The sequence below is a fragment of the Centruroides sculpturatus genome, unplaced genomic scaffold (assembly GCF_000671375.1).
Source record: "Centruroides sculpturatus isolate CEXI.00-Female unplaced genomic scaffold, Cexi_2.0 scaffold155, whole genome shotgun sequence".
In the NCBI taxonomy this organism is placed as follows: Eukaryota; Metazoa; Arthropoda; class Arachnida; order Scorpiones; family Buthidae; genus Centruroides; species Centruroides sculpturatus.
Genome location: NW_019384386.1, coordinates 422,561 through 436,153, shown reverse-complemented (window position 1 = coordinate 436,153; position 13,593 = coordinate 422,561). Strand labels below are relative to the sequence as shown.

Here is a 13,593-nt window from a genome sequence, read left to right as displayed (position 1 = left end):
CAGTGGAGAAAGGCTTTAAATTAATCGATGTGAAAAATTATAATAAAAAAGAGCGGACGAAATAAGTTCTTTAAAAGATCGTGGTTTTGTAGAAAAAGATTTTCACGAAAAAAACTTACATTTTTAGTAGAAAGCTTCGAAAACTGGCGACGAGACTGCCATATTCGGAAATTTTCCCATCTTGTTCCTTATATCCGTTACTTGCGCCGAAGGATCGATGCTTCCATTTTCTATTTATTCGAGATTGTTTTTTTATTTATTTTCTCAAAAGACACTGTGGCCAGGTTGGACTTTTACAAGCATCTTAACAGTAAATCAACAAAAAAAAACACGCAAACAAACAAACAAAAACAGGACGCGAGCTGAGAAAGAAAATTAATTAACAAATAATATCGTTGCGTCTTAAGTTTTTTTTTTCGTTTTTTTACATTGAACTTCTAAAACCGACCGTGCAACGAGTATGATGCTATGACCGATCTAATGACGGACGATGGTAATCGGAATACGAAATTCAACGACGAAAACCTAGGAAATACGCTAGAAAGTTTTGGTTTACGAATGCGGAGTGCAGTTGATTTCATAAGTTACAATGCGGGATTAAGAGGAACGTGACCCAATTTGACAAATATTCTTATCTGGATTTGAACTTGAACTAATAAAAAAGTTTCGCGGGTTTTAAGAATGATCAATTTAGTTTAGAGTATTTTAAACTTACCAAGATTTTTTTTTAATTTATATTTTTATTAGAGTTGGTAAATATTTGTTTTATTAGAAACAAACAGATATGTCTGGCATCACCCCTCCTAACAGGAAAATGGCTAATTATTTTAGCTTACAATTATGTTTATGGCGAAGTGTCCAGGAGATCAAATCGGGATGGTGTGTCCTGATTTTATGAAAGTCTATATTTTCTCCAGAATCCCAGAGATTAAGCATGAAAAATTAGATGCAGATCGAATCGGTTTAGGAGTTAATGAGGGAGGATGAAATCAGGGGAGGGGTAAGGTGTCTATGTTTCGTGATAGTCTATTTCCTCAGATTTCGAATTAAACAAGAATAATTTGAAGCAGATCGACCAAAAATCAGAATAGTGAAACAAACATTTTATATCCTATATAAAACCAATGAGAGACCGTCCAGCTTAACGGTTCCGATGGAACAGTTTCGCACTCGGATCAGTTCCAGTTCCAGCAGCGGAACTGGCTCTCTCACCTCTAATCAAAAGACAAAAAAAACTAAACTAGTAAAACGCACATCAGGCCAAAGTGCTTGGTCTTCTATTATTGGTCTTGTATAGATGCTTTTTTTTCTTTTTAACTCTTTCCGCTCTGTGGTCACTAAGAGGGCCTCATATAGCAAGTCCATTATGGGTTCGGCTAGACCTTTAATGAGACAGTCAGGTGGTGAGGAACAGGGTCCGACATATCCAGAAAGACCACCCCCGAAAAATTCCTGGGGATTTAATGAGCCGTCCGGATTTGAACCCGGGTCCCCCAGAAAGGCAGGCTGCCACCTTGACCGAAGGGCCATCCGATCGTCAAATTGTATAGGTGCTATCCGGAGACATCTGTAATTTTGTTTCCTCGAAAATCGGCGAGTTTTGCTATTGCTACATTTACAGAATTCCGTTAATTTTATACAAGAACCTTACTTTTTATCTGATTTCGTCGTCGGGCCTCGATTGTTCGAAAACGTTTCCCAATTCCCTGTGAAGACCAAATTCATCGGCATCCAAACTTCGAAACTCTCGAATAGAAATCTTGAAATTTAAGTGGAAATTATCGCAGTTGGACTATGGCCCAATCGGGACAAATTTCAAAAAACGTCGAAACGTGGGAAGATATCCGCGAATTGCTGAGGAAAGAGGAAAGAAAATTTTGAAAATTTTCTATTTGCTGCCATAGAAAACGGGTTACACCAACTGCAATTTCTGTTCTCGTGCGAATTCTTTATTTAAATAATCATACAAAATGCAAAGCAATCATTACGTACTTATAACAAAAAGACTGCCGAGTATATAAAAAGTCATTTTTAATAAGGCTTGATAAACCAGCCAATGACGTCCCTATTTCGTTTGAAATGAGCCATCTCATTGGCTCGCGTTTTCATATATACTGTATTAACGTACTCCAGCAACAAGCAACTAAATTCTGCTCCTCAATAAAAACGCCGATTGGCTGTTTTGAATTCCGACGTCATCTATCCGAATTTCAACTAGTAATTGAATATTTACACTAATTTTGTACGAAATGTAGCAACACGATTGGCTAAGTACTGAATATATGTTTTCTTTAACATTAATATATTGTATATAAAAACTTGTATAGTTTTATGTTGTGTAAATTCTGCCAACGAGCCTGAGTCCATTTTTACCGGATGTATAACATCCAACGAGTTAGAATTATTCCATCTCGTAGACACCAAAAATGTATAATAAATAAAAGTAAGAAATTGAGATATAAATTATTGCAATTATTATATTTTAAATATCAGAGAAGAAATAAGAATATAAGATTTTATTTATAACATAAAGTAAAAAAGGGACACTTTTTATATTATAAAATTTTTCTTAATTTGTGAACCCGCCTCCGCTAGGGGACGAGCCATCGGTTTTGCTAAAGCCATGTGGAAAGTTGGTCGTAAAATTTTATCTACCGAAAGTGAGTTTTCTTTGTTTTTAAAATAGTTTTCCGCTTTTTATTCGATCGAAAGGAATGTCCACTTGCCGGGTATCGTCGCGACGATGGATAACACGATCGAAAGAAATTAGATTGATGTTAATGTATCCATGCCGATTAGTTCGCGGACCTACCGATAGAGTGAGCCGTTCGTAAATCTCGTTTATTTATTCGCGATCGAAAGACTGTTTCGATATTTTCGTAACCGTTATTAAAGGAATTTCGTTTTAGTTTAAAAATATATCCAATGTGGTTATTAGTAAAAGACCATCGATTTTAGTTTGCGAAGTTGGAGTCAGTAGAAATAGTCTCGTTTCCCGTTCACAAACACGAACGCTTTGGGTGTGAGAGTATCGAAAGTGTCACGGTGAAAACAGCTGTTTTAGGTTTGTAAACACGTTGCGGAGGGCAAAATGAATTCTTTAACAGATGGTCGATTAATTTTTCAAATGCCGAAGTTATTGATTACATCCAAACGATGTTACTCTCGTAGGTATTCACAAAAGCAAAAAAATAAAATAAAAATAAAAAAGTTGAAAAGGTTGAAGTCGAAGCGGGGATGAAGAAGACTATGGGTTTATTTTGCATCTGTAACTATAACAGGAACGAAGTAAGTACAACCGACTTATTTAAATAAATTCACTTATTTTATGGTAGACGAACCGTATCAGTTACAATCCAACTAGGGACACGTTTCAGAATCAGTGGGAATAGGATCTAAGACTGATTGAACTTGGGTTATTTTCTAACATTTATTTAGTTATCGATCTACAAATGGGAGATCTTATATTATATATCATCTATCTTATATATCAGTCACCCATGTCAATAGGTTCTGGGAGGATATTTATATTTGAATTATTAACCTTTACCATTTTGGGGCAACTTATTGTGTGTACAGTTTTCGAGCTAATGTTGACCTGAATACTATGATGTACTTTTGGCAGTTTTCCTTTAATTACATGGACCCTGCAGACATTGAATAAATGTCAAAAAGTACAGTGGAATCCCAGTTAATGAACTTAATCTGTTCCCTGACTCTGTTTGTTAACCAAAGCAATTTTTCCCATAGAAATTAATGCAAATGCATTCTAGCCTTCGAAATTTTTGTGATTTTTATTTGAAATATACAGTAGATTTTCTTTGATGAAAATGTAAGAAAATGTAGTATCTATCATTACAGCAACAAACATGTAAACTTTATTTAATAAAATAGCACTGTACATATCTTTGTTTGTTTTAGTTGGTGGCAGAGAAGTGGAGATATACAAACCATAATGCTTAGAAGGGGAATCCCCTCCAAAAAAATAATGGGTATCACTTCATCGGGAGATTCTTTGAGTCAAAGTCTCTTTTGGTAAGGAACAAGAAACTGATCTAAAGTTGATTGTCTTACTCTTTTAATTAAAATTTTTCTCAAATGCAATAGTGCATTGTTGTTTTTTATTGCCACTATCACTTTTCTCTTTCTTGGATGCTATATTGATTAAATATATAAATCACAAAACTGAAAAAGAAGTTTAGCACAAACACTAGGAAAAGCAACGCTTAACTCATGCATGCCTAACAGCAACTAAAATTTGACATAAAAAACCGTTACGTTCGTTATCTGAATTTCGTCCGTTATCTGAGACATAATTTTTGCAAAATAAAAGTTTGTTAACCAGGGCATTTATTAACCGGGGTTCCACTGTATAGCAAATATTTTTGATAGTTTATTCGTGTGACAAGTAAGTAGGTATATAAGAACAAATTCTTATGCCACCGATACCACTAAAGAAATCTGCGTAAACAATATATTTCTACTCTCTTTCTCCCAGTCATATACGGTACTATTTGCCACCCCATCTTAAACCATATGCATATTAATGGACGGCCTCCTGAAGTTAATCCATACCATTTAAAATATATATTAAAATGTTAATCTGGAGTGGCATAGTATTTTGTTAGGGTGAAGACTTCCACTTTATTTTAAATTGAAATCTATATTACTAAGTTTAATGCTATGGCAATATTTAACTAGAATCATAAAGGCACTCGAATTATTAGTCATTTAAACGTTTTTGCTAAAGAGAATTTATTCCAAACATTTTATTTATTCATTCAGTTTTAATTAATACTTATTGTTGCATCCTTTACATTGCAACATATGCAATGTAAAGAAATACAGTATATACACTCTAATTATTTGATATAGGATATATTGTGAATCAAAATATTTATAAGAAAATATATAAATGGGTTTTTTTAAGTTCAATCTATAACTTAAAATTAATAAAATTTATTTCTAAATTTTAACTTCATATGAAATCATTTTTGTAATTATTAATTAATATATTACAGATTTTCTTGGTGGTGTATAATTATTTGAGTGGAGTATGGCCTCTAAGACACAGACATGTTTGCAGTGCAGCATTTATTGGAGGATTGCAACCAGCAGAAAGTGACATGAACTCTGAACTTGCAAAAATTACAGTGGTGCCATTAGCAGAGATCAAAGTTTCATCACAAAAGTAATAAAGTGATGTATTTGGCAGGAAAAGAAAGCAGATGTGTTTGCAAGATCTATGGTAAATATGTTTATTTGACTGAGGAATGTTTGATTTGACAACAGTTTTAATAGTGTATCTGGTTCTTTGACTAATTTAAATTTATCAACAACTTCCTGCATCATCCTTCATTTTATGAAGAGTGTCTCACATTTAAGTCATAATCTGCAAATTGCCAACAGTATAGTAATAATAATTCAAACATGGACATACTAAGATATATTTTATTAACATGTTATATATAATTGAACCAACTGGAAGAAAATGAGTAAGAATTTGAAGACAAATAGGATAAAATCAGTCAGTAAACATCAGTCAAAGAATATTTCATCTGACAGCAATTTTAATAGCGTACCTGGAATGTAATCCCCACCTAGAGGACCTGCCTTAGTCTGCCCTTTCCTCAGAACTGTTCAGTGTGGATATCCCTGTTGGTAGCAAAGCTGCCACTGACATAGCTCACAGGATGTAGGAGGCATGCAAACCTGTGCAGGTGTTTTTGAAACAAGGTGGTAAACAACTGGAATAAGTGAATGAGTTTGTATATTTGATGGAGAAATTACCAGAAGAATGAATGCAGGAGTGCAGATGTGGATGCAACAAGTAAATTTGCAAAGGATAAAAAGGTGTCCAATGAGACACAAATGGCTGTGTATGTGAGTGTTGTGGTGCCTGTGTTCATGTATGTTAGAAGATTCACAGGAGTTGCATTACTGCATGTGAGATGAAGTATTTGAGAGGAGTGTGTGGCATATTGAGGAAAGACTTGACAAATGATCAAATGCTGGAGGAATGTGTGATGAAAAAGAGTATGGTTGAAAAAACAAGTAAATCAGCTCTACAATTGTGTGGCCATGATGAGAGAATGAAAGTAGAACTATTGAAGAGAGTATATATGAGAAGGGTAGCTAAAAAGCATGGTAGGAGAAGGCTGATAAAATATTGAATAAGTGAATGAGAATCTGAAAGTATATAAGGTGCTGAGTCAGAGAAAGAATTAAGAGGAAATGTGCTAGAAGAGGCATGAATGTGTGTGAAGCAAACTCGGACAACAAAGAAACTTTAGGGCTAATTGACTTGGACAGAAAGGCATGAAGAAAGTTGATGAATGGATGATTTGTAAGAATGTTGTCTCCTGTTGTCCTGCTCACCCTTTTTAGACTATGAGCATGTGTGTATGTAGAACAAATATTTTTATATATGCTTCAGATCCATCCATAAAATCACATTTTCTCTTCAAAATATATGCAAATGATCACCTGAAAAATTTTAATTGTTTTTTATTCAGAAGTATGACTGTAAAATAATCTATACCAATTCTTTTGTTTAAAAAATAGAGCATTTTATTGGTTTGTACTGTACATGTTATAAAAAAAAAATAGATCCACCTTAGATATTTTCCATTGTAAAGCATGAAATGGATATGACATCACATACATAAATGAGCTGTAGGTTGTGATATAAGCTGCTGTTTGTGACACAGTAACAAGTTAGGAACAGAAAAAAATTGGTTGCAAAAGCCAGCTTACAGAAAAGGAGAAAGGTTTATAGTTTATAGTTTTAAAAGAATGTGGAAAGTCCAACAAAGCAAAAATTTTGAAACAATCACTTAATGTTGTGGACAATTTATGCAACTAAAGAATACTTACAGTGTTAAAAAAAAATCCCCTGGAAGGTCTGTTAAATTGACTACTCATCAAAAAAAAAAGCTGATTATTAAGAAGGTTAAATCTGGTTTGACTTCTTTAGGTGCTTGATTAATTTTGCTCAAGAAAAAATGGCTTCGAAAGAAATCTTGAAGAAAATAATAGTCAGTGATGAAAATAAATCCAGTTTAGATGGGCCAGCTGTCAACTTACAGAAAAGTGGTAATTTTATTGGCACACATATGCAGAAATAAAAACAATTTTTTTCAAAATAACAAGATAGTAGTGGTTATATGATGATCTGGGCAGACTTTGGGTGTCATGGAAAAACAGATGTGTTTTTAACAAATTACACAAATACAACAGATTATGAATGTGCAACTACTTGCTACCATTTGCAGAAGAAATTAGGGCATACCTTATGTTTCAGCAAGATAATACTCAAATTCACATAGCAAAGTCGACCTTTGATTTCTAGTAAATGATGTTCACATTGTCTTGCTACCCTGCAGTTCTAATTTAAACCCATAGAAAATCTATAAGCCATATATGCACACAGAATATAATATTCGTAATAAAACTCCTCGTGAAGTGAAAGAAATAATTCTGTCATAATGCAAGCCATCAGCACACATTACACAAAGAAATTTATTTGATGCCAAAAAAGAATTTATAAATTGATTTTGAAGAAGGGAGAAAAAACTTTACATTAATTAATTTTTATGACTTTTGTTTGATGGACATATCTTTTTGTAACATCTATTTTTGCTATTTTGAATTTATTCTTCTAGCTACATTCTTATGATATTTTCTCATATATTTTGTTGTTACATGAAAAGAAATTTTGTTATTTTGGAGTATTATGTAAACACAGTATGTGATTATGATATGTGAAAAACAACAAATAAATTATGCACATTTTCAAGACCAGTAAAAAATTCTGCAATGGTCTTGTGTGTGGATACAAAAGAGTCACAAGAAATTTTGTTAAAAAATGAAAGTAAGGTAAAATATTTCAGAAAAGTAAGCATTTCATTCAATCCATTTTATTTATAACTTGTTTTATCACCAGATGATTGTTTTGAACGAAGTTTTTTGCTAGAGATCAAATGCATTCTTAATTCCAAAGGATTTAATTTAAAAAGATCAAATTTTTGTTTAAACAAATCAGATGATGAATGGAAATGAAAACTTAACAAATATTGCTCAAATGTTCCAGGCCAATTGATTTACTTTACAAAGTGTCTAACCATGTTTATTCTGAAATAATTAGCTTTGATAACAAGGAGAACAATGACACTAAAGAAAAATATTTTTATGCTAATCATTTTTTACCATTAGACTAGTTTTGTGTTCACAATTGTTTAGAAAGTTATAGTAAATTTTTTCAGTTTATAGGATATTGACTAATTTAATTTATAACTTACATAAGTTATATATAGACTATATATCCTGTATGGTGTTATATATAATCACCTTATGATGGATGATTTTTTGAAGATTTGTTTACTTCCATTAATAATTGTCCTGATTGAATATTTATACATGGTACACTATTTATATTTGAAGTTGTGAAATATTAAATAAAAACTTTAAATCATCATTAGTCTGTGCAATAAGTTAGTTTTCATTCTATTAAATGTAATTTTTAACTCAAGTATTCGTTTTTATTTACAAAATTTTAATATTTAAAACATTTAAACAACAGTTTTAGATTTCAATGTCTGTTATAATGTTACTAATTTAAATTCAAACTGTATATGTGTAATTACATAATTTTTCTGAAATTAAATTACAGAAGTGTTACATATAATGTACTGTACCGGTACCTTTACTGGTCGCTAACATTGATAAGAGGCCCACCAATGAGTCGGCCACGTGCAGATTTTGGGCATTCACGTTAGTAACACCCAAATAGGGGCCGGTTATACATAGAAAGTCCTCCCTCCGCAGACCGCCCACGTTTAGATTTTCCGTATACAAATAAGCAAATATATTACATATATTGAAGACAAAACTAAATTAAAATCAATTTACAAATATAATTTTAAAGTTTTGCAGGCAAATATCTCGCGATGACGTTTCGGTATTAAATCGTGCCACTTTAAGTACCCACCCTACGTTCTTTTGTGGGTCGGTTCACCGCAATACTTCACTGTCCTGAGGAAAAAACATTTGCTTTATATTACGTTAATTTTTAACGATATTTCCCCACAATTCATTTACTTTGACACTATTTTCAGAGTTCTTCAGACGATTTTCCCGAGGGGGGATCGAAGACGGGAGAGAGAGCGACGTCTACCATCGTCTGGTGAGTAGGATCCGGGCCGGCGGACCCCTGACCCTGGCAGATTACATGAACGAAGTCCTCACCCATCCTGTACAGGTAATCCTAACGCTGTTAACCGAAACCCGCGTGGTCTGTACATCAGTTTGGTTGGATCCAACGGATTTATTTGTTTTATAGGGGTACTACACCACTAAGAATATGATCGGAAAATCCGGCGATTTCGTCACTTCCCCCGAAGTATCGCAGTTATTCGGAGAAGTAAGTACACTTTACAAATGACAAATGCTAATTTTCTGTTTCGTGTTGCCATACACACTATTAATGGTCATACACACTAACATACAAAGGTCTTTAAATATTTTGAAATCCGAAACGGAAACGAATAATTACGATTGCCAAATTTAGTGCCGGTTTTTCGTTTGGACATTGTAAAAGTTAGCCGATTTTCCGTCTTCTAATTAGTAGAAAGAACTCTACGCGAGACGTCGAGAGCGTAATAACGATTCTGTCGACATATTTAACGGGAATTTATTTATTGTGACGAAGTCATAATGCCGGTCTGCGTTTTAATTTTGACGTGACTTCCGTACATACTGGAAGTTCTTGTATAGTGAACCAGACCTCTGGCCCCTAAACTTTACATATCTGGTCTCGATTTTCATCTGTCTAACCCTCTGTTCCGGTGATTAACGAGGGAAAGACGGAAAACAATTGGACTATTGTTTAAGAGCGAATTTTTGACACGTCTCTTTGCTAGATTCTTCCGCCTAACGCTGTTATCTAACAAATAGACTTTTACGGGTAACAAAACTAGGAGATGCCACGTCATAAATTAATTGTTTTTGAGGTGTAGATAGGTTATTTACGTAAATTTCTGTGTTAATTCTCGCTGTTTACTTGTAGTTGATAGCTGTTTGGTTCGTGAACGAGTGGATCAAAGTGGGACGACCCTCTCCGTTGAATCTGGTGGAATTGGGCCCCGGACGCGGAACTCTCTCCGCTGATCTGCTGAGGGTAAGAATCTTCGTTACGGATTAATTTACTCTCCGTATATTTATTTAACCTCGATATATCGCGCTATGTAGACCGAAAGGGAATGCAAATACTACGCGTATAATCGTCGGTCTCGGTCGAGATTTACGTCACTTTCGAATTAAAACGAGAAGGAGATTAGAATTTTATCCATGATTCGAAGAGAACAGTTTGCCTTCATTCGTTTTAGGAAAGAATGGCGACGACATAGCATGCGGCAAGCTTAAGATCGTCGAAGAAGATTTAAATATAACTAATATTTCTACAAATTAAATAGTCTATACTGTCCATAGGAATATAATTGATGAGAGATAAAGCATTATAAATAACAGGCTTGTTAGATCGTTACTTTCGATTGGATAATAGAACGCCACGTGGCCACCGAAACTTAAAAGAAAATTATTGTAGAAGCGACACGATGCGGCTATTTTTTAAATTTAATATACATGACGTCACGTACGTTGGATTGGACAAAAAATAGCAGGTGTTACAGGGAATCGGTGTATCACGCTTCTAAATAAAAAAATAATAATAATAATACAACGTTTTACGGTATGAAGTAGCGCTTTAAATTATAAACAGTGATGCCAACTTAGGGGTTTTCCCCTCAAATTTAGGGAAAAATCAGCAGGATGGGGAAACTTAAGGGAAAGTGCCCATATTGGTAGTTCCTCGACGGGTAGGAGTTTTCAAAAGTCACACGACTCGTGATTGTTCTGGCGCGAGATCCGGAGCGGGTGGCTTCATCACGATGCTTTTGCTCGACTGTGGTACCAACGTCCCGAAGTGAAAATTTGTTTCTGTAAATTCTTGAAAGACGAATATATATATATTTTTTATACGCATTGCACCCGGAGCAAATCTTTTTAGGGGAAACTTGTTTGTTTTAGGGGATTTTCAGGACAGATGGTTGGAAACGTTGAGGCTTGCGTTATTTTCTTTTTAACGGGATAACATATTACATTTTACGCAGTACAGTATGTAAATATACCAATTCCGGTTGGCACCCGTTTGTATAAGAGATCGCGTAACTGGCAGTCGTAAAAAATACGAAAAAATTTAAAATCGATTTGTAATCGTATATTTTATTTCTTACACGTTTCTTTGTAATACAAATAACATTCTCATTTGAAATAGCTTTTTCTCGTGTTATTTTTATCTCTCCTTATAAACTATAAAGATATTTCTGGACAAAAATAGGTAAGTTTGTAATAAATATTTCAGGCGTATTTTTTCCGACATATCTCTACGATACAGTCTACTTACAGTCAAGGACACTTTAGGACACGTGTACTTAATGTATTGGGTTATTTAATGAATAAAATTAAGCGAGAGGTGAACACAAAACTAATTCTACCCGTCGTAATACGTTTCTTTATACGTATTTACTTTTGGGCTACCAAATTTCGGGTGACGTCGTCCGCTCGGTTCTTTCGACTGACGAAGGTCGATATTTTGAATCTTCCGTGGCTTTAGACATTTTATAAAAATAAATTCGCTCGTTCGTCACTTTTATGTAGGTTCTTGCCGACAATAAGCGCCCCTTATTTAAATTATGCGTAATTTAAATTTGCCGGTCATAAGTACCGCGCGACGACTTTTTAATATCGTAACAATCCCGAAAATTACGCACCCGGGCTAAGTGGGTAACCGAAACTAAAGCGCAAAATGGTGGATGCGCGTGAGAAGAGAGAGAAACGTGACGCTTTCCGTTTCTTTATCGTAAAGGTGCGACGGAAACGCGGAAAGACAACGTTTCTACCTCTTCTTTTCCATTTTACCGAATTACTTCCGGGTTATTTCCGTAGATGGAAGCGGAAGTAACCTTCCTTCCGTCTTAGCTTTCCGGGAAAACTCGATCGTTTCCGGTAGAGGACGGGAGTAGACCGACTTTTCGTTTCAGGCGTTGAGCCGTTTCCTGCGGCCGGAGGAGGATGTCCAACTGCGCCTGGTGGAAATCGGGCCTCGTCTGAGCGCCGTCCAGGAGGAGACGCTGTGCTCCAACCGGACGGAAGCGATTCTCGACCGACTCGAATACAAGAGGAACGTCACGCGCGGGGGTGTACCAGTCACCTGGTACCGGAGTCTGTTCGACGTTCCGCAAGCGTTTTCGTTTTACGTGGCCAACGAGTTCTTCGACGCACTTCCGGTCCATCAACTTCGGGTGAGTACGCTCTTTCTTCCATCTCGGTCGGGGGTTCGACCCGTAAACTTCGGAGGAGCTCTTTCAGAAAACCGAGAAGGGATGGAGGGAAGTGTTGGTGGACGAGGATCCGGAGGCCCGGGAATGTCGACTCAGGTACGTCCTGTCCAGAGAAGAGACGCCCGTCTGCAAACTATTCCGGGTAAGAACCTTTCCCATGTCTAGTTCCCGTGTCTAATTGTCGCGCTAAAAGTCACGGAGTTTGGAACCCGTAGCCGGAAGCAGGCGATGAAAGAGAGACGGTGGAGGTGTGTCCTCGGGGTCTGGCCCTGACTGAACTGTTGGCCCGCAGGATAAAGGAGGACGGCGGATTCGCCCTGATAATCGATTACGGACACGACGGAGACGGATCCGACACTTTCAGGGTAAGTCTCTCGGCCCTTGTGGTCCCTCCTCTTCCTCTCACCTCCTTTTTTTCTTCCTCAGGCCTTTCGAAACCACCGACCGCACCACCCCCTGTTGGATCCGGGCACGGCCGACCTCACCGCCGACGTGGACTTTTCTTCTCTGCGACGAGCGGCCGGGGATGCGGGTAAGTCTCTCCTCTCTGCGCTCGAGTTCATCGCCCGCTGTTAATTCCGTCTGTTTGCGTTTCAGTTTGCATTTTCGGACCTGTCACGCAGAGGACCTTTCTCTACCGGATGGGAATACGACTGAGACTGAATGTGAGTATCCTCTTCTTTCGGGACGGGTGGCGGCCTCTAGCGGAAAAAATCCATTCCAGAAACGAACGGTTACAGCGTCGTTAATAAATAAAAGGACTGCGCACGACGGAGTAACGCGCCGCGCGCGTTACTCCTTCGTGCGCAGGCCTTTTATTTATTAACGACGCAGTCCTGGTTATGGGGAGTAACGCGCCGCGCGCGTTACTCCCCCATACCCAGGGACCGTGGGCCGAGGGTCGCGAGGGTGGCGCACGACACCGGTCGCTTCTTGCGGATGAATTAAGAAAATAGTTATATTTCCGTATTATTTAATTACAGAGGCTGCTGGAATCGGCGCCGCCGGATATGCGGGAGGAGCTGAGATCGGGATACGAGACGCTGACCTGCCCGGACCGAATGGGAGAACGCTTCAAGTTCTTGGCTCTCTTCCCCTCGGTGTTGCGCGAGATGCTGCGGAGGAGTCCTCCGGCTGCCTTCTTCCCCTTCTAGACTACTTTCTGCTCTTCCCCGGGCGAAAGAAAAGAGACGGA

At 36.9% G+C, this 13,593-nt stretch overlaps 1 protein-coding gene across 5 annotated transcripts; it reads left to right on the top strand.

Annotated features, from left to right (window-relative positions):
- The first annotated feature begins 2,600 nt into the window (after positions 1–2,600).
- LOC111618082 (protein arginine methyltransferase NDUFAF7, mitochondrial-like) lies at positions 2,601–13,579 on the top strand. 5 transcript variants are annotated; one of them, XM_023359511.1, is made up of 11 exons: positions 2,601–2,660; positions 5,022–5,248; positions 9,117–9,259; positions 9,341–9,421; positions 10,067–10,177; positions 12,099–12,359; positions 12,427–12,540; positions 12,614–12,763; positions 12,825–12,930; positions 12,996–13,063; positions 13,382–13,579. In XM_023359511.1, exons 2-11 carry the CDS (start codon positions 5,203–5,205, stop codon positions 13,550–13,552), a joined length of 1,251 nt encoding a protein of 416 aa, XP_023215279.1. In that variant the 5' UTR covers positions 2,601–2,660; positions 5,022–5,202; the 3' UTR covers positions 13,553–13,579. The 5 variants fall into 5 exon arrangements, with proteins under 5 accessions (XP_023215279.1, XP_023215281.1, XP_023215282.1 ...); XM_023359510.1 differs by lacking the exon at positions 2,601–2,660 and adding an exon at positions 2,700–3,288; XM_023359512.1 differs by lacking the exon at positions 2,601–2,660 and adding an exon at positions 3,824–4,035.
- Positions 13,580–13,593: the final 14 nt, after the last annotated feature.